The sequence below is a fragment of the Cynocephalus volans genome, chromosome 11 (assembly GCF_027409185.1).
Source record: "Cynocephalus volans isolate mCynVol1 chromosome 11, mCynVol1.pri, whole genome shotgun sequence".
Taxonomy (NCBI): Eukaryota; Metazoa; Chordata; class Mammalia; order Dermoptera; family Cynocephalidae; genus Cynocephalus; species Cynocephalus volans.
The window spans coordinates 100,223,047-100,247,153 of record NC_084470.1 but is presented as its reverse complement, the minus strand read 5'-3'; the positions used below and the strand labels follow the sequence as shown (position 1 = coordinate 100,247,153).

General features: G+C 36.7%; 1 protein-coding gene across 6 annotated transcripts in view; it reads right to left on the bottom strand.

The window, feature by feature from the left end:
- Positions 1-24,107, bottom strand: part of NVL (nuclear VCP like) — a 105,525-nt gene that overhangs the window by 58,972 nt on the left and 22,446 nt on the right. For all 6 annotated transcript variants that reach the window (XR_010024889.1, XR_010024890.1, XM_063114560.1 and 3 more), the window contains 6 exons: positions 22,977-23,078; positions 20,084-20,201; positions 14,911-15,055; positions 3,582-3,831; positions 1,608-1,826; positions 729-833 (listed from right to left, as the gene is read on the bottom strand). Coding sequence is in view for 4 of the 6 variants with exons in the window: in XM_063114560.1 (XP_062970630.1) it covers positions 729-833; positions 1,608-1,826; positions 3,582-3,831; positions 14,911-15,055; positions 20,084-20,201; positions 22,977-23,078 (939 nt within the window). In the remaining 2 variants the exon portion in view is untranslated. The remainder of the gene's footprint in view (positions 1-728; positions 834-1,607; positions 1,827-3,581; positions 3,832-14,910; positions 15,056-20,083; positions 20,202-22,976; positions 23,079-24,107) is intronic.

Here is a 24,107-nt window from a genome sequence, read left to right as displayed (position 1 = left end):
TTGATGAGATTATGGTTGATTTAAATATTTTTCAATTACAACCTTTTATAATTAAAGAAAAAAAGTAGGAAACTTTCCTAAAGAAAGTTGTCAGTTTTGCTAAAATGCACTTCTAATAGAAATTATACAAACAATTTACCTCACTGTAACATTTAAAGTTAGATATTATCCTACCTGATAGTAAGAAATACTCGTAAAAAGGCTGGCCAGTTAGCTGTGAGTGTGGGGCTGATAATACTGGTCAAGGGTTCGGGATCCCCTTTACACACACACACACACACACACACACACACAATACATGCATTTCAATGTACACCATACCTTCTATGCCAGCAGAGTTTTCCTTTCCAGACAGACACAGACAGACACAGACACAGACACACACACAGACACACACACACACACACAAAATACATGCATTTCAATGTACACCATACCTTTGCCAGCAGAGTTTTCCTTTCCAGACAGACACAGACACACACACACACACACACACACACACAGACACACACACACACAGAGACACACACACACAGACACACACACACAGACACACACACACACACACACACACACATAATACATGCATTTCAATGTACACCATACCTTCTTTGCCAGCAGAGTTTTCCTTTCCAGACAGACACAGACACACACACACACAGACACACACACACACAGACACACACACACACACTCATAAAATACATGCATTTCAATGTACACCATACCTTTGCCAGCAGAGTTTTCCCACAGCCAGGAGGACCAGCAAGGAGGACTCCAGCTGGAGTCACCAATCCAAGAGCTTTGAACTGGTCTGGGTTACGTACTGGTGCCTGGAAAGAATGAAGAACAATAGCAACAGCAGTCCAGTACAAGTGTCCATTTTATATTACATGTTCAAATAATCTCCAGACACATTTTTTCAACACCGATCATGAGGCCTGAAGATATGAATAGTGCCTGACTTACTTCTGTTCCAGGCATGAGGTAGATGGTGATAAACAGAAAAATCCCTGCTCTTGAGGAATTTATACTTAAATATAAGTTCTAAGAACATTTTAGACATAATGACACACGATCTCAACACTTTAAAATAAAGATTTTTAAAAAAACCATCTAAATTTCTAGTTTATAAATAGTTTCAGCAATGGCCTCCTCTAAGAAATCAGAAGCCAGAGATATCTACTCTCTCAAATGCTGGTGTATTTTCTCTTTCAGTAGTACATATCTCTAAATGGATCACACTTCAATTAATGAACCATGACATGAACAGTAAAGTAGAAAAGTAAAAGAAAATGAAAATTAATCCAAAGTTTCATGGATGTTAAAACTGTCTTGACCCTTAAAAACCCTACTTGAGTTTAGAAAGTGGTTGCCAAACAATTTAGTCTTGGTCAAAATCTGAACTTTTTTTTTTTTTTAACTCGCTGCTATAGAAATGAAGCATAACCTAAAGAAACAGTATAAAACAGACCTCAAAAGAATGTAAAACCATTGTTGGAGGCAAGTCAGTTTAGAAATACAGCTTGGTACACATGCATGTAGCTTTGTCCCTGGTCCTTAACCCATTGCATATGCCAATAACATTCAGCAGCTGATCTACCTACCAATATTGCCATGGTCAGCTCCTCTCTAATATCTTCCAGGGCACCAATATCTGCCCATGTCACATTAGGGACAGTGACAAAGCCTTCCCTTTTGGCAGAGGGTTGGACTGAGGATAGAGCAACAATGAAATCATTCAATTCAATGCACAGTCCTTGCATCTGCTCCTCTGAGAGGGGATCTTGGTCTCTTAGCAACCCCAGCAGCCTTTGCAATTCATCCTTAAAAGAAATAATGTAGAGAAAAAAATTTAAAACCACAAAGTTGGTGAAAAGTTTTATTTTGTACTTTTAAAAATCAATACTGCAATATTTCTGTAAGCTATAGTGAACTGTTTATGTATCTTAATAATTTTCTCTTTTTGACATGAGACTTATGTTCATTCTATTCTAAATGGATCATAAGCTTTCACCAAGTAAATGTACACTAATTGCAATTAAATATATAAGAATGATTTCTGTATACTATAGTAGAACTAGATATAGCAAACATAAGCAGTCAGCAAATTCATTTCAACAACCATGTTTCCCATGCTTCTTTTATAAATATTCAAGAGGCAAGTGAATTTTTTTTTTTTTTTAAAGATGACATGTAAGGGGATCTTAACCCTTGACTTGGTTTTGTCAGCACCATGCTCTCCCAAGTGAGCTAACCAGCCATCCCTATATAGGGATCTGAACCCATGGCCTTGGTGTTATCAGCACCACACTCTCCCAAGTGAGCCATGGACCAGCCCTAGAGGCAAGTGAATTTTGATTAAATTAAAACATACTCTGGTGGCAGTATAATTTCATTATATGGTTCCTTGATGGTTTATCAACTAAGTAAAGAATAAGCAATTTTCCTACTGTTATTGAATCTTGAACTTCAAAAGCAGATTTCCTGCTTTGTAAAGAACATGAAAGGATAGGTGTAAAAAATAAGTAATTCTGTGTACAAATAAATGCTAACATAAAAAAAAGTAATTCTAAATAATTCAATTTTTAAAATCCTAACTTACATGCAATATTATAAAAGGAGCGAGTTTTTAGTATAATTATTTTTAACAGAAATAATTGTGATTTCAAATGAGTAAGAAAAAAACAAATGATTTGAAAACAGAAGACGTGGATTAAAGTCCCTGCTGTGTAAAGTAAGGGCCTTGTGGCCTCTGGCAAGTCAAAACTTCCTAAGCTTAGTGTCTTTGATTATAAAATGGGAAAATAATGATATTTATCGCACAAGGTTATATTGATCAAATAATATAACATACAGAAGCTACCTGTGTGAACTATAAAATACTATATGCATGCTATAATTGAGTATTCATGACTCACACAACTAAAAAATTTAACATTGATCTTGGACCTATAACATCCCTCTCACATTCAAAGGATGAGTTGTTTGCAACTAGGTTCAAGGATTTGGTTGTATCAGCAGACTATCCTAGTCTGCCTAAACAAAAGTTAACCAGGAAATATAATGAAATGCCAATGCTCTAACAAGAGTTGGCAAACTTTTTCTTTAAAGAACCAGATAGTAAACATCGGGCCATACAGTTTCTGCTGCAAGGACTCCTGTGTGAACTCTGTTGTGAAGCACAAAAGCAGAAACAGACAGTAAGTAAAAAAAAGAGCATGACTGTGTTTCTTCTTTTTTAATCCTTTTTTTTTTTTTCTTTTGCAGCTGGCCACCTGTGTTTCAGTACAAAAACAGGTAGTGGGCAGGTAGAGCACAGTCTGCCAACACCACTCTAGAATTTCATAACCATTACTGTAAAATGAATTTATTCAGAATGAACTAAAAAAAAAAAAACCCAAAAAACAATTTGTACTTTTGAAATTATAGACATTTTGTATATAACTAATAATTATTCTATAGATAAAATGCCAATAAAACAGGAACTCATAAATCTCAACTATATTGACACTTGCTTGAATGTAAGATAACATAAAGAACATTTAGAGGACAGTCTAAGGTGACTTTACAGAAAGCACCTGAGTTTCAGAAGTGAGCTCAGTCCCCAGCCTCTCCTCCAGGCCTCTTTCAGACAGCAAACCTTCAACCTCAGGACTTTTCTTCTGCTGCTCCTGTAACTTCATTAAGACCCTATTGACTGCACACATGGCTGCCTCTCGGCAGAGGGCCATCAGATCAGCACCAACAAAACCTGGTGTTAGGTGTGCTAAGTGACAAAAATTAAAGGTTTCAGGAAGTCTCAGTTTTCTGCACAAAGTTTGAAGTATCCTGTAGAAAAGACATGGAAAAAATTTCAGATTCTTAATCTAAAAGTAAAAAGAAGTCACTGAATATATTTACACGAAGTCTTTCATCTGTCAACAGTATCTTAATGGGAATTATATCAGATCAAACAGTTCATCACTCAACAAATGCTAAATCACTATTATATGCCCCACTTTATCCCAGAAAGGATTATAGTAAATATGGGCTTTGTTCCGAACTATGCTAAGTGCTGTTAGGAATAAAAAGGCTTTTTAAAAAAATATTCTGCCTTTATGAATTTTATATTACAGAAGAAATAAGATAAATAACTTATTGGGGTACTTTTAGAGTAAATAGACATCTAACTAGAAATAAAAGCCTCCACATTCAAATAAACCATTAATTTTACTCATTACCAAAAGTTCTCTTGATATATAAGTTAACATCCAATTTTATATAAGGACAGTTACTTTCCCAACTTTATCTTTACCTGTTGTTCATTCCTGTATCTCGTGTGAGAAAAATTTTGTTTAACTCAACTGGCGGGCCGGCCCGTGGCTCACTCGGGAGAGTGCGGTGCTAATAACACCAAGGCCCCGGGTTCGGATCCCATATACAGATGGCCGGTTCGCTCACTGGGTGAGCGTGGTGCTGACCACACCAAGTCAAGGGTTAAGATCCCCTTACCGGTCATCTTTTGAAAAAAAAATAAAATAAAATAACTCAACTGGCAATGTGGTATGTGTCAATGAAATCTGGACTTCTAGATAATTATCATTAAAGGAATACCTCGAACAATTTCTAGTAAGACATATTGAATAAAAATTAATTAATTAATTAATTTTAATTTTAAATTAGATAATTTTTAATTAAATTTAATTTTTAAAAATTAATTAATTAATTAAGGGGGGGCAGCTGACAGAGACAGGGATCTGAACCATTGACTTTGGGGTTATAACACCAAGCTCTAACCAACTGAGCTAACTGGCCAGCCTGAATAAAAACTGAAAAGCAGTAAAGATATTCAGGATGAAAGGCTGAAGCCGGACAGCATGAGTTTGACTAGCTCTGTCACTTGGTATAAACTGGGCCAGTTATTTCATCTCCATGCTTTAGTTTTCTCATTTGTTAAATATATATTATAGTGGCACTTACTTATAGGGTAGTTGTAAATAAATACATGCAAAGCACCGATCCATAGTAAGTGCCCAATAAATTTATTTATTATTTACATACTGTTATATTATATGCTAACTTAGACAAGAAAATGTTTTTTTTTTTTCTTAATAGATGACCAGTAAGGGGATCTTAACCCTTGACTTGGTGTTGTCACGCTCTCCCAAGTGAGCTAACCGGCCATCCCTATATGGGGATCTGAACCTGTGGCCTCAATGCCATCAGCACTACACTCTCCCGAGTGAGCCATGGGTCAGCCCAAGCAAACATATTTTGAAATTTCCAAATTTACAGGGGAGACTAATATTTTCAAATGCCAAGCTAATAAAATAAATTACAGAAAAACCATTTGGGATCATGGAAATGAACAGAATAGAAGCAGATAAATATTATGGACAAAAAAAAATGATTCACTGAGATATTCTGAACAGTGGGAACAAAGAAAAGGTTCTATTATAGAACCATTTCCAAAAGACACAGACCCAATTTACACAAGAATATTAAGAAAATTTTGGATGTATAAAAAATGGCTAACAGAAAATATTGTCTTTTTCTTAGTTACAGTCTATTTCTGAAAAAATATGGGTGTTTCTGGTTATCATATTGGGAATCTCCAAAGCTGGGGAAAGCAACCACTTAGAGATTTACAATTTCAAGATGGTGAAGCAACACTTCCTCCCCCTGGAACAAAACAACAAGAAACAGAAGCACAAACTCCAGGGTCAAAGAAACTAGGAGATTATCTGTAATCTTTTCTTTCCCAGCCTATTCTTTCCTTTTTCTTTTCTTTTTTTTTGGGCAGCTGGCCAGCATGGGGATTCAAACCCTTGACCTTGGTATTATCAGCACCAGGCTCTAACCAACTGAGCTAACCAGCCAGCCTAACCCAGCCTATTCTGGAAGTACTGCAGAGAATTTGCCGCAAGAGGATCGGTCTGTATTTTTGAAGAGGTATTTAAGCTACCAATATTATCTCAGGCTGTAGGCTTCAGTGTGGTTCCACATAAAGAGAGGTGTTCATGCTGATATGAGATATTCAAGGAAAGTTATATTTTGGGGGTCCTGGTGTATGCAAATTTTATTACCAAAGAAGAAAAAGTCCACTCAACTTGGGTCTCTGTGTCAGCTCTGGCTGATGCACTAAATATTATAAATCCCTACAAAGATTCAAATTATCAGGGATTCCCAAAATAAATGGTCCAAGTTTTATAATTCATTTGACTAATAAACAGGATAAGTTTTAGCTAATTTTTTAAAAAATAAGCTTTAAATTTTAGAACAGTTTTAGATTTACAGAATTACTGAGAAGATAGTACAGAGAGTTCTATATATCCCACACTCCTCTCCTATTATTAAGAACCGTTTCGAGGATTACTGGCCCAGTGTTTTATAGAATGTCCTTCAGCTGGGATTTGTCTGAGTTTTTCTCATGTTTAGCCTGGGGTAATGTGTTTTGGGAGGACGACCACAGAGGTAAAGGGATCTTCTCATCACATCCTGTCAAGGAGACACACACTATCATACATGACTCATATCTGTGGATGTTAACCTTGGTCTCCTGGTTTGAGAAAGTGTTTGAAAGCTTTTCCACTATAAAATTACTCTCCACCCCCAGTACTGTTAGGGAAGAAGTCACTATACACAGCTCACACCTAATGAGTGGGGTGTTATATTCCACCCTCTTTAAGGTAATTTAATTTAATAACATAAATTATTTGGAATTCTTCTGCACCAGAGACTTCTCCATTTTCACCCATTTATTGAGTAATTCAAGCATTTATTTATATGAGTATAAACTAATAGATATTTGATTATTTGTAATCTTTTGTTTGTTTGTTTTTTGGCAGCTGGCCGATATAGGGATCTGAACTTTTGACCTTGGTATTACAACACTGTGTTCTAACCAACTGAGCTAACCGGCCAGCCCCTACCTGTGGTCTAGAACCACAGTTTTTGAAGAAAGAAGATGGATGGAGAGTGGTAAATGATCTAGTAGAGGAGACAAAATAAAAATTAACCTTTTGCCGAGAGGTCACTAATGAGAGGCATGCATATCTGCCTAATGGAGCTCCAGACTCAGAAAGAATGGAGGCATCAAAGTGCTGAACTACAGAAAGCTGAGCCAAGACAGGGAACTGAAAACACAGGAATTATATGAAAATCTGCATAAAAAGTATTTAAGACCTCGCACGCAGTCTACCCACCCAACCAGAATACCAGAAATCTGCTCTCTGGTGAAACTGAACCAGGGAAGGAAGAGAAGCTCCAGGTTTGTGGACAACCATAAAATCAACCCTATCAGGAAGACAGGGCAAAGTCCACGTATGAGCATCGTGTGTGCAGTTCCTCAGTCTCCTTCCCTTGCCCATGTCAGAACCAGCAGCCAGATTTATAGCCCCACAGTGTCGTCTGAAGATCCTTTTCCAAAAAATCTGAACTGACCCAACACAAAGGATCTACAGAAATTGATATTTGAAGTTCTCTAGTTAAAAACTTAGCTGGTCATCTCACTGCTTTATAATGGCACTTACGCTCCAGCAAAGCAGATTGTACTGCAGATGTCTAATCAGCCTCACTCTTAAAATAAGAATGGACAAACAAGGATTGCCATTCGAGGAAAACTGCCAACATGAAATAACGATAGCAGCTCTCAATTATCAAGACGTACTACATACCAGGTACTGTTGATCTGACTTTACGTGTTATCTCTCACTGTCTCTCATTATAATATAAGACAGCCCAAAACGAACAACATGTACACATATGCAGGGGGAAAAAAAGAAACTCAGAGGAAACAGAGAGAATAGAAAAAAACAAAAAGTAACAGAAGTCTAACATATAAACATGGAAAAGAAAAGACATAAATACAGGAGAATCCAGAAATATAGAAATACAGAAGGTCCAGAATCTGAATAACAGGAATTCCTGATAGAGCAAATAGTGTAGAAAAGATTTCTAAAGAAATTAACACCAAAACAGTTCCAGAAATGAATGACATGGGCTCCATATTATAAGATTCCACAGACTGCCCAGCATGATAAATGAAAAACATTCATGCTAGTGACATTTTAGAACATTAGGGTTAAAATAAAATTTGAAAAACTTCCAGAAAGGAGAAGTGATATACAAAAACATTGGTTATTAGGATACTGGATTTCTCAACACTGACAATGAAGCAATGAAACTTTGCTGTCAAAAAAAATTTTTTTTTCGTGGCTGGCTGGTACAGGGATCCTAACCCATGGCCTTGGGGTTATAAGGCTGTGCTCTAACCAACTAAGCTAACTGGCCAGCCCTCTGCTGTCAAAATTATTAAGGAAAATTATTTTTAATAATTTTTCTGGGGAGGGAATTCTACATTAATCAAATATAAGAATAGGAAAAAAGGTATTTTTGGATGCAAAGATCCGACATTTTACCCTCACATATCATATCCCATTACTGGGAGATGTGCTTTCACAAAAGAGGGGAATAAATCAAGAAAAAACGACAATACAGGTTCTAGGAAACAGGTGATCCAAGATAGGAAAGCGGCCAATGGAATTCCCTGGATGCCAGCAAAAGGACATTCCAGGACAAATATCATGTAGCAGGCCCCATGAGCCATCACTCCAGATTGAAATGAAGACAAAAGTGTCCCCAGAAGGATGTCTCCAAGAAGGAAAATTGGAACCTGCAGATTATCTAATAGGTTTGTCCAGGCAAAAAATAAAATGCTTTGAGAGACATTAACCACATTATGAGCCAGAAAATTTTTGAAGTAGGGCAATTATGAATTGTAGAAAAACTTAAAAGGTAAAGAAAGGAAATGTGATTATAGTAAATTACTTGAATCAGGAGTGAACAATATCTATACAAATAAGAAATGAAGATGCTAAATATGTATACAATCAAAATTCATAATACAACTATATTTGAAAATGGCAAAAGAAAAGTATTTTATAAAATAGGGTAAACTCTTCGTGTATCATAACAGAAAATCAATGGGAAATGATCAACACTGATGGACCAAGAAACAAGAGTATTATTCAGAAATGTGACAGTAAGTGCTAGAACAGCTATAAAATTTGGAAGTGACTGCTTCTTTGGTATAAAATGGCAGGAGGAAAGTGGATAGAGAACTGTTGTTTTTTTTAAAAAGCCAATTATCAGTATTTGGCTTTTGAACTATGTGCACATACTACCTTGATAAAAAACTAAAACTAAAAAAAAAAAAAAAAAACCCATCCTGTAAGAGAATAAAAACATTTTCATAAGAGGACAGATTAAAAAAACAACAACCCTTGTGTTGGGCCAGGGGCTGAATCTACAAAGACAAGAAAGACATGGTTTCACACACATGGGGCTCACATTCGAGATCCAACGTAAAAGAGGGTACAGCAAACTTTTCATTAAAAATGCTCATATTAGCTTAACGTGTATCAAATACCACTTTAAAAACTCTTCAAGCTTAAAGAATGGAAAACATTATCTTCTGTGAAATTAATTAAACATTACAAAGGATAAATAAAATGATTCTTTATAATATTACATACTCCACAAAGCCCCAGAAAAATAAAGACAGACCTGATTATACATACATTAAGAATGTTTTATAAGCATTAGTGTGAAGAAGCATCATTTTATCTGTGGACCACCACTGGTGTAGGGTCCCAAAATATGCAGATTCAGAAATTAAAACTTCTTAGGTTTCCCAAATGTGGCTTGAAATAAGTTACCGAAAAGAAGTCCAAGCCTTCTTTGCATTTTTTATAGCCATTTCACCCAAGATTTTATCAATCTCGAAAATTCTGGTTAGTGAAGTAGCAACCAAAGGATTCGAAAAATACTTAAACTCATTGACCAATATTAACATCACTACAAATGGGACATTTTTTTTTGAGTCTCCTGACATGATGCACACTAAGTACACAGTAGCACCTCAGGAAGGATTTTGCTGCAAGGGTAAAACACTCATCTAATCAAACCCTTATATTTAACATCCAGTTCACAGGAAATACAGAGAATAAAAGAACAAGTTAAATGACACATCAAGAATGCTATCAGCCAGACCCAGAAAGTGGGAAATCTTACAGGACAGTGACCTGGTTTTTCTTCCACAAATAAAATAGCACGGAGGGAAAAAAAAGGGAGAGGAGACTATTATATAGTCTGTTCTTGAATTTGGGCCAATTTTAGTGACTGATCAACGTCTGGTATAGTGAATTGATGCTTTGTGACTTCTAAGGCTAGGTCAAAACAAGAAATGCTGCTTCAGCCTGGTTCACTGGAACCCTCATGCCGAGCTGCCATGTAAGCATCCTATCACCCCAAGACTGCCTGGCTATGAGGAAGCCCAAAGGTCCCGCAAGGAGAGGCCCTGAGCTGACCAGAAGACAAAGGATAGGGAGAAATTAGATTGGATGTAGATATACAGATAGACAAGAAAGATCAGATAGGTAGATGGATATGCATAACCTCACCACTCTAAGCTCCCACGATGTTCTAGCTCCAGCTACTGAAACCATGTGAGACCCTGAGACAACCATTTAGCTGAGGTCCTTCTAAATTCTTGATCCACAGAAATTGTGACAGACAACAAAATGATTGTTGTTTTAAGCCACTAAATTTTGGGGTGGTTTTTCAGCAACTGGAACTGGAACAAATATATGGGTCTCCTTTTGTGTACGCCAAAAGTTTTCCACAATAAAATGCTTTTAAGGTTTGGAAAAATATCAATAGCTTCCTTTAAAGAAAATTTTCTAGGGGCCGGCCCGTGGCTCACTTGGGAGAGCATGGTGCTGACAACACCAAGTTAAGGGTTAAGATCCCCTTACCGGTCATGTTTCGGGTGTGTGTGGGGGGGTGGGGGATTTCTATGTCTCAGACACTGTGCTGGGTTACATTAATTCAATTTTCATAAAAAGCCTTTAAGCTAGGGCATTATTACCATTTTACAGATGAATAAATTAAAGCTTGGAAATGTTAAATACCTAGAACAAGGCACAAGGTAATATGAGGCAGAGCTGGGATAACTTCTTCATTGCCACTAAGTTCTGGCACCTGCTCATTGCCTTGCCACCCTGTTCCACCCATGTCTGACCACTTCCCCACTTCTTTATCTTGCTGTCACACCCTGGACCTTATCATCACCTTGATCTGGTCCACCGCTGAAATCATTCTCTCAAACATCTCACTCTGCACAGAGTCTCCTACCTTCTAGCTTATGTGCTCAAGTGCTTCTACGTGCCTGTCCTTGCTTGCACCTCAGTAGGTTCTAAACACTATTTTTTACAGCTTAGAGTCCATAGTCTTTTTTTTTTTCTTCTTTTTTCTTTTTAACCTAAATTTTAAATCTCTACTTCTTCCTTTCCTGGACCTACACAGTTGAGGATTACTTGGGAAGGAAAATCATAAAACCAGGCCTACCGGTGCTGTTCTATATCTTAATCCTAACCACTGCCCAACAATCCTGTTATTCTAGTCAGCTCATCTCAAATTAATCCAAGAAAATAATGTCAGACCCTCATCCTCCTCAAATCTCTAACCATCCAAAATCCACCCTCCCTTTCATCAGATGATCTCACTTTCTACTTCACAGAGAAAACACCCTCAATTTTCAAGTACCACACTGATATGCCTACTTGCTGCCTCCAGACCCTCCTTCCCCCTTTACTATCATTTCAACAGAAGTATCCCTCATTCTAAGGCCAGTACCTTATACATAAGCTCTGAATTCCCATTGCTCCCACTTGCTCTTTCCCATCAACACTTCAACATACTCAAGCTTCTCCTATCCTAAAAAAAGTTTCCCTTTTGACAACCCATTGTCTACCACAGGCAGCGCCCACCTTATCTCCTCTCTCCTGTACAGCCAGCTTCCCTTAACTCAATTGTGGGAGTTTACCATTCTAATTTCTTCACTTCCTACGTATTCCTCAACCATTCCAACCTGGATTTTACCATCATCATTCTAATCAAACAGCATTTTGTTGAGGTCACTGGTGACCTGAAGGTTGCTAAATTCGAAAAACAAATTTTCAGCACACGCTTGCTTGACCTCTCACTAGCATGACTTCTCATTCCTCCTTGGCTTCCATTACTCAACATTCTCTTGTTTTCCAAATACTCTGGCTGCTGCTTCTTCTTTTTTTTTTTTTGTTAGTTTATTTTTTCTTAAAATTTATTTATTTATTTATTTATTTTTAATTTTATTTTGTTGATATACATTGTGGCTGATTATTGCTCCCCATCACCAAAACCTCCCTCCCTTCTCCCTCCCCCCCTCCCCCCCAACAATGTCCTTTCTGTTTGCTTGTTGTATCAACTTCAAGTAATTGTGGTTGTTATATCTTCTTCCCCACCTCTGGCTGCTTCTATATCCTTCTATATCCTTAGCCTGTTAGCCTCTTTGAGCCTGTCCCAGCCTGAATGAGTACTCTTCACACTCTCTGGACAATCTCATCTACTTTCATAACTTCAACTGACATCAATACACTGATGGCTCCCAAATCTTTATCTTCTTGGAACTCCAGACTCATTTGTCCAATTGCCAGTTTGACAACTCGTTGGACATCCCACAAGTACCTCTAACTCAGCTGACTTTACTGTCTCCATCCATCCCCAAGTCCCCTTCTGCAACCGGCTTTTCCTCTACTATGTCCCATCCCCTCAAAAAGATACCATCCACACACATGCTTAAGTCAGAAACTTGAGAATATTTCCCTCTTGCTATACCTCAGTCCTAAACACTGCCTGACAGTTCCCACCTCCCCACACATATATTCTATTGAAAAACACAACACTGAGTCTACCTCCTAAATGTCTCCAGATTACTCCAGCTGTCTCTGTACATACTCCTACCTTCTAAGCCCACCCAACATCACCTCTGGATACCACAATAACCTCCTCCCTGGGCTACCTGACCCATTCTCGCTGTCCTGTCATCCATTCCTCACACTGCGGCTACAGTGAGGTTTTCATAACAAAAATCTGTTTCCAACACTGTCCTGCTTAATTTAATTGCTTTAATCCTTTGCCAGCACTCACATAAGTCTGAAATACTTACCAAGGAATATGTGAACTGCTTCTGTACATCTCTCTAGACTGTCCTCTCTACCATGTCTCTTCTGCACTCTCTGAACTCTAGCCACATTGTTCTTCTTCCAGCTTCCTGAACATACTGAGTTCTCAGTCACCTCAGTGCCTTTACACATGCTATTTCTCTGTGGAATACTCTCACCATCATGTGATCAGTTAATTGCTATTTATTATTCAAGTCTCAGCAACCTCAGGGAAGCCTTTCAGAACATCCAGACTATGATGGTGTCACTTGATGTACACTCCTGAAGACCCTGTCCTTGCCCTTTTGTATTCAGCAGGCTTCTGATTACTCAAAGTAGAGTCTATATCACCTAGTACTGTGCCTCCTTGGTGTACTACAGGTGCTTAAACAATAGTTCTCTCAATTAATGAATATTGGCCTTATTTCTCTTACTGAATTGTAAGCACCTCAAAGCAGGGACTTATAATTCTTTACATGCCTCACATTACCTACCACAGTGGTATATATACTTACTATATGCTCTATATATGTTTGCTGAATAATATCGGCAACTTAAATATTAAATATTATTATTTTGCTGCAGGTATAAACATGTTAGTAAACAAACCTGGATGGTTGAGTAACTAAAGAGAGTATATATTTATATATTCACACACACACACACACACACACACATATACACACACACACACATATGAGAATGTAATTAGCATACATATAAAGAACCATGAATTGAATAGCTTAAGAAGAAATTGCCAAATAATAAAAAGGCGAATATACATCAACCACTGGGAAGAAGGGAAAGATGGCACAGGCTCCACCCTGTGGAGTATTTTTCCCACCCATAGTGCTTTCTGATCATTTGTGAATTCTCTTTTTTCTCCATCTTTCCCCTTTTTCATTGTCCCTATAACTATTTCCTTTCAATATTTACCACTTTTCCTAAAAGCTGCTGGCAATCATGTATACCAGCTTTAGTGTCATTAACTTAAGCCAAAAGCCATTGTAAATATGACATTTCAGAACATTTCTTAACTAGATTCTACGCCATTACCTGAACAGTTCTTCCTGAGATATTTTTGGTTATCAAGTTATATTTTTATATATTTTTATATATTGGTGGATATTTATTTGCACTATGGACATGCAACCCCAATTACTAGGAAAGCTGGTCCTGCAGCAAATACAGATAGCTCTTGACTCTCTGCTGCCATCTCATTATTTGTCACAGGGCCTGTGGTCTTAGGCAGGATAATAGGTTAAAGTGTGGTACTAAGATTTAACCTATAAGTGAACCAGATGGCAGTGCTCTATTCCATAACTCTAGGCCCTGTTCCTAAGCTGGTCAGCCAACTAAAAAACACAAGCCATCGTTAAATAAGGTAAATGAGTATGAATACATAAGTCCACTATCACTACTGAAAAAAACGACCTAAAGCAATTATCCTATTGATGAATAAATTGTTTTCTTAAGCACATATATATATATATATATATATATATATATATATATATATATATATATATATATATATATTTTTTTTTTTTTTTTTTTTTTTTTAAAGATGACCGGTAAGGGGATCTCAACACTTGGCCTGGTGTTGTCAGCACCACGCTCAGCCAGTGAGCAAACCGGCTATCCCTATATAGGATCCGAACGCGTGGCCTTGGTGTTATCAGCACCGCACTCTACCGAGTGAGACACGGGCCAGCCTCTTAAGCATATATTAATGTGGACTTTTTCCTTTCCAAATCAATTTCACTGGTACAAAAAGAAACAATAAGAGAAAGAAAAAGCTACGTGGTATTTCTCACCCCTTACTTTCAAAGCATTCAGTTCAGAAAAGTTAGTGGCATACAAAGTTCATTCTATAAGAGTATACCTTTCCCTGGATGCTTCATCTGGTATACCTAGGCATATTTCTCGGTCGAACCTTCCTGCACGTCTCAAAGCAGGGTCTAATGAGTCTGGTCGGTTAGTAGCTCCAATAACTAGGACCTGAGCTGTAGCAGCCACATGATTTAGATCTAGTAAGAACCAGAAACAGAACAAGAGTTGAACAAGACACTTGACATTGAGGGTAGTAATGCTTACATTAATCATTGAATGGTTAGAGAAAGGATACATTTTGATGGCAATATACAAGGATACCTCTTTTTACTGCCCTTTGCTTTACTGTGCTCTGAAGATACTGTAATTTTTACATGTTGAAGGTTTGTGGCAAGCCTGCGTCAAGCAAGTCTATTGGCCGCATGTGCTCACTTTGTTTGTCTGTGTTACATTTTAGTAACCCTCGCAATATTTCAAACTTCTAAATTATTGCTAAAGCTGTTATGGTGATCTGTGAGCAGTGATCTTTGATGCTATTATCATAACTGTTTTAGAGCACCACAAACTGCATCCATGTAAGACAGTGATCTTAACTGATAAATGTTGTGTGTGTTCTGACTGCTCTACCAACCAGCCACTCCCCTGTCTCTCCCCCTCACCTTGGGCCTCCCTATTCCCGGAAACACACAATATTGAAATCAGGTCAATTAATATCCCTACAATGGCTTCTAAGTGTTCAAGTGAAAGAGCCACACATCTCTCACATTAAATCGAAAGCTAGAAATGATTAAATTCAGTGAGGAAGGCATGTCAAAAGCTAGAAAATAAAAGCTAGGCCTCTTGGACTAAATAACCAAGTTGTGACTGCAAAGAAAAAGCCCTTGAAGGAAATTAAAAGCACTACTCCAGCAAATAATTTGAAAGCAAAACAACCTTATTACTGATATGGAGAAAGTTTTAGTTGTCTGGATAGAAGATCAAACCAGCTGCAACATTCCGTTAAGTGAAAATCTAATCCAGGGCAAGGCCTCAACTCTGTTTAATTCTGTGAAGGCTGAGAGAGGTAAGGAAGTACCAGAAGAAAAGTTTGAAAATAGTAGAAATTGTTTCATGAGGTTTAAGAAAAGAAGCTGTCGAGCAATAATCAGCCACAATGTATATCGACAAAATAAAATTTAAAAAAAAAAAAAAAAAAAAGAAGCTGTCTACATAAGATCAGAGTGCCGGGTGAAGCAACAAGTGCCAATATATAAGCTGCAACAAGTTACCTAGAAGATCCAGCTAAGATCATTGAGGAAGGTGGCTATGCTAGGTGGTGTCTAGATTTTTCAATGTGGACAAAACAGCCTTCTACTGGCAGAAGATGTCATCCAGGACTTTCATGTCTAGAGAGGAGAAGTCAATGCCTGGCTTCAAAGGACAGGCTTACTCTCCTGGTAGGGGCTAATGCAGCTGGTGCCTTAAAGTTGAATCCAATGTTCATTTACTATTCTGAAAATCCTAGGGCCTTTAAGAATTATGCTAAATCTACTTTGCCTATGATCTATAAATGTAACAACCAAGCCATCTGTTTATAGCATATTTTAAGCCCACTGTTGAGACCCAATGCTCAGAAAAAAAGATTCCTTTCAAAATATCGCTAATTGGCCATGCACCTAGTCACCCAAGAGCTCTGATGGAGATGTACAAGGAGATTAATGTTGTTTTCATGCTTGGTAACACAACATCCATTCTACAGCCTATGGATCAAGGAATAATTTTGACTTTTAAGTCATCTTATCTAAGAAATACATTTCGTAAGGCTATAGTCGCCATAGATAAGGACTCTTCTAATGAAACTGGGCAAAGTAAATTGAAAACTATCTGAAAAGGATTCACCATTCTAGGTGCCATTAAGAACATTCATGATTCACAGGAGGAGATCAAAATATCAACATTAACAGGAATTTGGGAGAAGTTGATTCCAAACCCTCATGGATGACATTGAGGGGTTCAAGACTTCAGTGGAGGTAGTAACTACAGATGGGGTGGAAATATCAAGAGAACTAGCATTAGAAGTGGAGCCTGAAGATGCGATTGAATTGCTGCAATCTCGTGATAAAACTTTAATGGATGAAGAGCTGCTTCTTATCGATGAGCAAAGAAAGTGTTTTCTTGAGATGGAATCTACTCCTGGTGAAGATGCTGTGAACACTGTTGAAATGGCAACAAAGGACTTAGAATATTACATAAACTGAGTTGATAAAGCAGAGGCAGGGTCTGCAAAGAATGATTCCAATTTTGAGACAAGTTCTACTGTGGGTAAAATGCTATCAAACAGCACTGCATACTACAGAGAAATCTTTCATGACAGTTAGAGTCAATTAATGTGGTAGACTTCACTGCTATCTTATTTTAAGAAATTGCCACTGCCCACCCTAACTAACACCTCGATCAGTCAGCAGCCATCAACATCAGTGCAAGACCCTTCACTAGCAAAAAGATTATGACTCACTGAAGGCGCAGATGATTATTAGCGTTTTTTAGCAATAGAGTATTCTTTTTTTTTTTTTTTCTTTTGTGACCGGTAAGGGGATCATAACCCTTGGCGTGGTGTCACCCGCACCGTGCTCAACCAGTGAGCGCACCGGCCATTCCTATATAGGATCCAAACCCGCAGCCTTAGCGCTCCCGCCACTGTGCTCCCAGCGCCGCACTCTCCCGAGTGAGCCACAGGGTCGGCCCAGCAATAGAATATTCTTAAATTAAGGTAGGTACATTATTTTTTTAGACATATTACAATTGCACAGTTGGCAGACTACAGTATAGTATAAACATAACTTTTATAAGCAGTGGGAAACCAAATAATTTGTGACTTGCTTTATTGCTATATCTGCTTTATTACAGTGGTCTGGCACTGAACCCACAATATGTCCAAGGTACACCTGTATATATAAAACTAATATTTATTAAATGTCTAATATGTAGAAGGTGTGAGTAAGATAAATAAAATACTAACTTTGTCCTCAGCAGTTCACAACCTATTGAGAAACATTAAGTGTGTAATTAAGAAAAAAAGGCCTAAGACAAGTTTTGTGAAATATAATAATGGGAAGAAACAAAGCACCATGTAATACAGGTAGGATATTATGAATTCCAACAGAAGAATGAGGGAAGGTTCGTGGAGAAGGTAACATTTCAGAATAGCCTTGAAGGGTGAATATGATTTTAATAAGCAGAGGTACATGTTCATGGAATTCTATGTGGAAGAAATAGTATGTGTGAAAGCACAGCCATTCAAATATGCATGGTACATACAGGCAGGGTGATCAGTCTAACAACAGGGAGCTGAGGAAGACAAGGTAGTGTGTGTCTCAGAAGAGACTGATGAGCTTAATGTGTGATGGGGATACAATATAGTCTTCAGCTGCTCTGGCTTAATCTAGAGATAAAGTTTTAGGAATGGACAGAATGCAGGGACTCAAGTTTTTCTTTCCTAAGTATTATTTCTCTCAACTGAACCAGGATTAACAGCAGGGAGTCTGAGGCTGTACTCCATCACAGGTAATAGGAAGGTAGTAAGATACTAATTAAGTCATGAGGAGTTTATACAGTTTATTCTTTAGCCAGCAGGAAGCCATGAAAGATTTTTCTAAGAATATGGACTTCAAAAACATGGCAAGAAAATTTTAGATGAAAACAAAACAGCAGAATAAGCAACCTGCAATCTGGAACCACAAGGAACACAAAATATGTACTATTTCAAAGTAGGTAGGATCTAGTTCCAAAGGTTCTGATTCCTTCCCTCCAAATTTGCATCTATCAACCATTAAACAAAATTGGAAAACAATTTATAGACAGGGAGGAGATAATGCAATATATTTAACAAAGGATTTGTTTCCACAGTATATTTTTAAAAAATACTACCTCAAATCAATTTTAAAAAGACAACTCAATAAAACAATGGGCAAAGGTTGAGAAAAGGGATTTTTGGAGATTGTATCAATATAAATAGTCACAAAAAAAATGGAAAGATGCTCAACTTCAATGGTAATCAGGGAAATGCAAGTTAAACAAACTGAGATATCAATTTTCATCCATCAGACTGGCAAAAAATTAAAACAATTGATAAGATTCAGTGTTGCCAAGGATCTGGAAAAAGGAAGACTTCTCATATAGTGTTGGTGGAAATGTAAATGGCAAGATCTTTGTGTAAGGCAATTTCCCATGTCTTATGAGCACTTAAAATGTATAATCATCAACCATCAATTCAATTTCTAGCATTTATCCTAAAAAAAATACATGTGCAAATGTCCATCATCAGATGAGTGGATACGGAAAATGTGGTACATCTACACAATGGACTCAGCTATAAAAACGAATGAAATACTGCCATTTGCAACAACATGGATGGACCTTGAGAGAATTATATTAAGTGAAACAAGTCAGGCACAGAAAGAGAAATACCACATGTCCTCACTTATTGGTGGGAGCTAAAAATTAATATATAAATTCACACACACACACACACACACACACACACACACACACACACAAAACGGCTGGGGGGGGAAGAAGATATAACAACCACAACTACTTGAAGTTGATATGACAAGCAAACAGAAAGGACATTGTTGGGGGGGAGGGGGGAGGGAGAAGGGAGGGAGGTTTTGGTGATGGGGAGCAATAATCAGCCACAATGTATATCGACAAAATAAAATTAAAAAAAAAAAAAAATAATGAACTGGAAAAAAAAAAAAAAAAAAAAATACATGTGTACCAAAAAGACCCATTTAAGGATATTCCCTGCACTATGTTGCAAAGCAAAATATTGAGAACAACTTAAATATCTGTCAATGTGGAATACGTAAATAGAATATGGTAAATCTATCCTAAAGAATATCATACAGCAGTTAAAAAGAAGTAAATAAAAATGCATTAAAATGTCAATATTTCCAAGATATATTGTTAAGGTACAAATAGCAAGTTGCAAAACAACGTGTATGGTACAATCCCAGTATTGTAAAATGCAAAGCAATCCATTAATATATGTGTATATATATGTAAATGCATTAAAAATAACTATAAGATATACACTAAAAAATTAAATAGTGTAATCTTTTATAAAAAGACTTCTTTTTTAACACTATTTGAGATTTACTCTTTTTGAATGTTTTATATCTTAATGTATTACTTACACTATTTTTAAAAATTTATTATCTTAAAATGAATTATTTTAAACTGACCATCCATGCAGGTTAGAAGCTGTGCTACAATTCTTCGTTCCATATCTTTTGAAGCAACTTCTCTTTTGGGGGTAATAGCATCAATTTCATCGATGAAAATGATACAAGGTGCATTTGACTAGAAATAAAAGTACCACGAAAAGATGATCATAAATACATTCCCTATACTGAAGTATAGTTAAATATGCATATTTTAAAAATTTAACATTCAAGAATCATTCACCAAAAGAATAACCCAAAAGAAAGTGGGTCACAGTGTATTACTTCTGATTTTCATCTGACTTAAGAGAAACAAGATGCTTAAAAGAGGACAGTAAGAGACTGCAAATAGGGTAACACATTTATAGTCTTTCATCAATCCATGTTTTCTGATAAATCTACTAAAATTCTTTTGTAAATTAGACATATTTGCTATGCTATGAAATATAAACAATAAGTTTATAAATTTTAAATCAGAAAATCCAAGCGAAACAGAAACGTTATGAGTGTTTTTACTAACATAAAAATGTCCAAGTTTTTCCTAGAATCTGCTGTAAGAGGAATTTAAGAAGCACCAAAAGCTTTTAAAAAAATACTCTGGTAAAATATGTATAAAATTTACCATTTTAACCATAAATGTATGATTTAGTGTCAGTAAGTACATTCACACTGTTGTGCAACCATCACCCAAGAACTTTTTCATCATCCCACACTGAAACTACCAGAGGGTTCTTTTAAAGACTACATTGAATAAAAAAGGATGGCAAAGTTCTAATACATCAGTGTATTAGTGTATGAAATAACTAGAAAAGGTTCAGACAGAATAAGACGTAAAAATCAGGTAGCTAGAGTACACAAACTCACTGAGGATAGAAAGTAGAATGGTGCCTGCCAACGATTTGGGGAGGAAGCAGTGGGGAGCTGTTGTTGAACAGACACAGTTTCTGCTTGGGAAGACAAAAAAAAGTTCTGGAAATGAAAGGTACTGACAGTTAAACAACAATGTAAATGTACTTAATGCTATAGAACTGTACACTTAAAAATGTTTAAAATGGTAAATTAAATAAATAAATAGAAATTTTAAATGGTAAATTTTATGTTATATATATTTTGCCACAAAAAAAGTAGAGATATGGATCAGTAAAAATGAAAAATATAATGAAAAATATCTGGATTTATACTCTAGAAGTTATTCAGTGGTCAGGAGTGACAAGAATTATGCTTAGAGTCAGACTGTCAGCCTGGCTAGACATATCAAAACCACGAGGACCACCACATTTTAAAGGGAAAGATATCTGGCACATCCCTAGCCAGCTCTCTTCCCCAACCCTCCTCATGACAGTGTTTGCAAAAGAGCACCTATGACTGCTGGAAACATTATACAGTTGCAAGAATCAAGGTAGGGAGAAAAAAGGTCTCAGAAAGCAAGCACATTAGTATTTATCAGTGACTGGGAAAAACAGAATAGGAAAAAAGGAAGTAAGAATAAGTAATGGTCATCAGAATTTAGCTTAAAAAAATCAAACAGTTTTCAACAAAGAACCACTTGATTTTTTGACCTTTTTGTTCTCTGATGCACATACTTTACTGTACTCACTTTCATCAGGGAAAAGGACCATATATCTACTAAGCATCTACTGTCAGGCATTGTACGGTTCAGTACTGATTTACAGAAAGATTTAAACACAGAACTAACAACCTAAAGATGCCATTTGTTTCTTTTATCCTTATCCATCATTGTGCTTACCATACACAGAACTTACTACTTGTCCGCTGGCTATGCATGCCAACTTAACAAGTGAATTGAGCATGAGTTTTAGAAAACAGGTAATGGCTGGAAGAGTTTAGCCTTGCTTTGCCCTTCCCACCCTTTCTCTGCATCTTCCTTGTGCTGCCCACACCTTTGTTCAATGTCAGTCTACCCAACAAACGAAATAGATGGCCTCTTCATTCTTGCTATTTAAAAATTTTTTTTCTCAATTACTGCTAAAATACAATTTCTCTTCTAATCTCACATTGGCTTCTAGCAGTTATATTGGCTAGGTTCATCAGCCACTACATATTTTGGGTGGAAATACAGACATAAAATTAAACTTTTCATCATTTTTTAGTTGTAACCACCATGATAATTCGTAACTTCTCAACTGTATGTAATGTAATAGGTAATATTTACAGGGCTTTTGCTATGTGCAGGGCACATGAATCCTCTCATTCAATACTCTCAACAACTCCATGAGATTTGGGTATTATTACTACCCCAGTTTACTAGTAAGGAAACTGAGGGTTAAAGTGGTTAAGTCACTTGTCCAAGGTCATGCACGGTGGCACAAGGATTTGAACCCATCTTTCTCATTGGAAAGTATAGACATTTAACCATTACAGTATATTGAAGATAAAACTAATTGGATACAAACATCATCTTCCTATCTTAAACACCCAAATTTTTAATAACACAATTTACAATTAGGATAATATCTGATCTGTAATTTCTTTAGTAACAGAATTTTCTTTCTGCAGTTTCAATTATGAAAATAGAGTTAAGTTTATCCTGACATTTTTATGGATGCTTTTATTTTTCACACTGTGGAAAAATTTCACACTGCTTACAAGTTGTTTGTTTAAACCTAAGTTTAGAGAAATAAATTGAATAAAAATGTCACAAGGATAATATATTTTAATATATGACTATTGGGTATGATAGCTCAGAACTTCTCACCAACTACATTTGTTTGATATAAGATGAAACAGATTATTTGTCCAACAGTCTGTATCATCAAATCTACTTTAAACATTTAGCCATCATGCATCACAATTACCATGTTTACAAAAGAATGGCCAATGAATGGGTTAACAAATACTAGCATCAGAAAACATGCTTATGGTAACACATGACATTAGTCATTAGCTGACTCACCACAGCTTGTTCAAATAGTTCTCTCAGCTTCTGCTCAGACTCTCCAGATACTCCAGATACAATCTCTGGAGCAGCTACTTTCAGAATTGGCAGGTCAAGTTCCTATGCACAAATACGTAAAACAATGATCAAATACTCAAATTTCAACTTCCCTACTGTTCCTTTATCCATTATCCCCTCAAAATTACGTTTTAAAATACCAAATTTCCTGGGAAACTTCATCTTTTTGTGCTGGCCCAATGAAAAACATTATTTAAGTATTTGGTTTTATGTCAATACATTAAGTGGACATACCTTCTATATGTTTTATTTTACAGATGTCACTAAAAAACTCTGTTATCTCATCTGAATAAAGAGTCTTGAATCTCAAGAGATGTTTCGCCCCTCTTAGGGCTGAAGTGAAACAATTCTGTTATTTACTTGTTGGACAGGAATTAGCAGGATTGTGACACATATTTCATACACACCCTGTTAGTATTTCCCCACCCTCTAACCCAGTTATTAGTCAAAGGAGGGAGGCTCATTTAAGAAAAGGAAGAGAAACTACTGCTGTCCTATCAACACAAACGGGAACATGTCTGGCTGACTCTTACTCATTCTCCTGGTCACCCTGAAATTTGACTTCCTCAACCATACCTTCTTTAGCCCCAGTACTAACTTGGGTATCTCAACACACTAGATAGCATTTTGCACTTCTTCTGTCTTCCACTTATTACAATTGTTACTATGTACAGCATTAATTTGTATGAATGACTGTTTAATGTCTCTCTCTCATATTAGAATTGAATTTGGACTTCCCCCACTCCAGAGCCAGGCCTAGGCCCTAGGTTAACCTTTGCAATCCTGGAGGGCATGGTGTGCCCTCAAATCAAGTCTGGGATCTTGAGAGGAGCATTGTCCATGTGTGGCCATTGAGCACTTGAAGTGTGGCTAGTCTGAGTTGAATTGTGCATGTGTTATGAGTGTAAAATATACCTGGATTCCAAAGATTTAATCCAAAATAAAAAACATTAAAAAAAAAAAAAAAAAAGAACTGGGTTTGTGGTATTTACCACTATATTCCAGTGTCTTGCATGCAATAGTAATGCAACAGATTTATGCAACAAAAATGAAGCAAACCAAGTTCCCCTT